At 67.1% G+C, this 946-nt stretch overlaps 1 protein-coding gene across 1 annotated transcript in view; it reads left to right on the forward strand.

Annotated features, from left to right (window-relative positions):
• Positions 1 to 99: 99 nt before the first annotated feature.
• Positions 100 to 946, forward strand: part of LOC104130000 (dedicator of cytokinesis protein 2-like) — an 11,812-nt gene continuing 10,965 nt past the window's right edge. Inside the window, exons 1-2 of the mRNA XM_035898462.1 lie at positions 100 to 219; positions 611 to 726. Of these exons, the coding sequence (XP_035754355.1) occupies positions 100 to 219; positions 611 to 726 (236 nt within the window). The remainder of the gene's footprint in view (positions 220 to 610; positions 727 to 946) is intronic.

Genomic DNA, 946 nt, shown 5'->3' on the forward strand with positions numbered 1-946 from the left:
TTTGCAGCCACGGGGCCGGGAGAGCAGGCTGCGAGAGCCCGGCCCCCCCAGCCCTCCCTGTCCTCCCCAGGCCATCGCAAGATCGAGTTCATCCCAGGCATGGTGGGCCCCATCCTGGAGATGACGCTCGTGCCGGAGCTGGAGCTGCGCAAGTCCACCATCCCCATCTTCTTCGACATGATGCTCTGCGAGTACCAGCTCACCAAGGGCTTCAGCCGGGTGAGTGCCCAGGGCCGCGGCCGTGCCGTGGTGGGAGCCCAGTCTGGCTGGATCCTGCTCCCCTCCTTGCCCAGGCTGGGCTGTGCCTTTCGGGGGGGGGTGTGTGTGGAGGTGATGCTCATCCTCCCCTCTCTCATCCTGGGATGCGGGGTTGCAGGAGGGAGGGATGAGGGATGGGACAGGGGGAGCTGGCGGGGAGAGGAGGAGCAGGGAGAGCCACTGGGGGATGCAGAGGATTTCCCAGGGACGAGCAGGGACGGGTCAGGTGTCACCTCCTGAGCTGCTTCTGGCCCTGGCTGGAAATGAGAACGTGGTGGGAGCAGCGGGGTCTGCACACCCTCCTGCATCCCCTTTGCCTTCCCCCACTGCTCTCAGTCCTCTCCGTGCAAAGGCTTTTCCAGGTTTCGGTTTGGTGGCGTTTGTCTCTTCTGAGCTGGAAGCCTTTCACCCCCCTGGGGGTCCCGCGGGAGGAGAGGGGCTGGCACCGTCCTCGGAGCCGCGGGCAACGTGGGTCCTGCTGCAGCCCCCTCCTCAGCCCCTTGCTCGCTCTGGGGTCTGCAGGCACAGGAGAGCTGCGCCGAGGGGCAGCGTGGGCATGGCTGGGCTCAGGGACCCCCAGCCTTCACAGGGGATGTCCCCGAGCCGTCCTGCTGTGCCACAAGGGCTCTGTGGCTCAGGAGCCGACAGTGGCAGCGCCCCTTGCCTTGGGGGGTCAGGTCCCCCCCGT

This window comes from Egretta garzetta, unplaced genomic scaffold, assembly GCF_000687185.1.
Source record: "Egretta garzetta isolate BGI_Z169 unplaced genomic scaffold, ASM68718v1 scaffold957, whole genome shotgun sequence".
In the NCBI taxonomy this organism is placed as follows: Eukaryota; Metazoa; Chordata; class Aves; order Pelecaniformes; family Ardeidae; genus Egretta; species Egretta garzetta.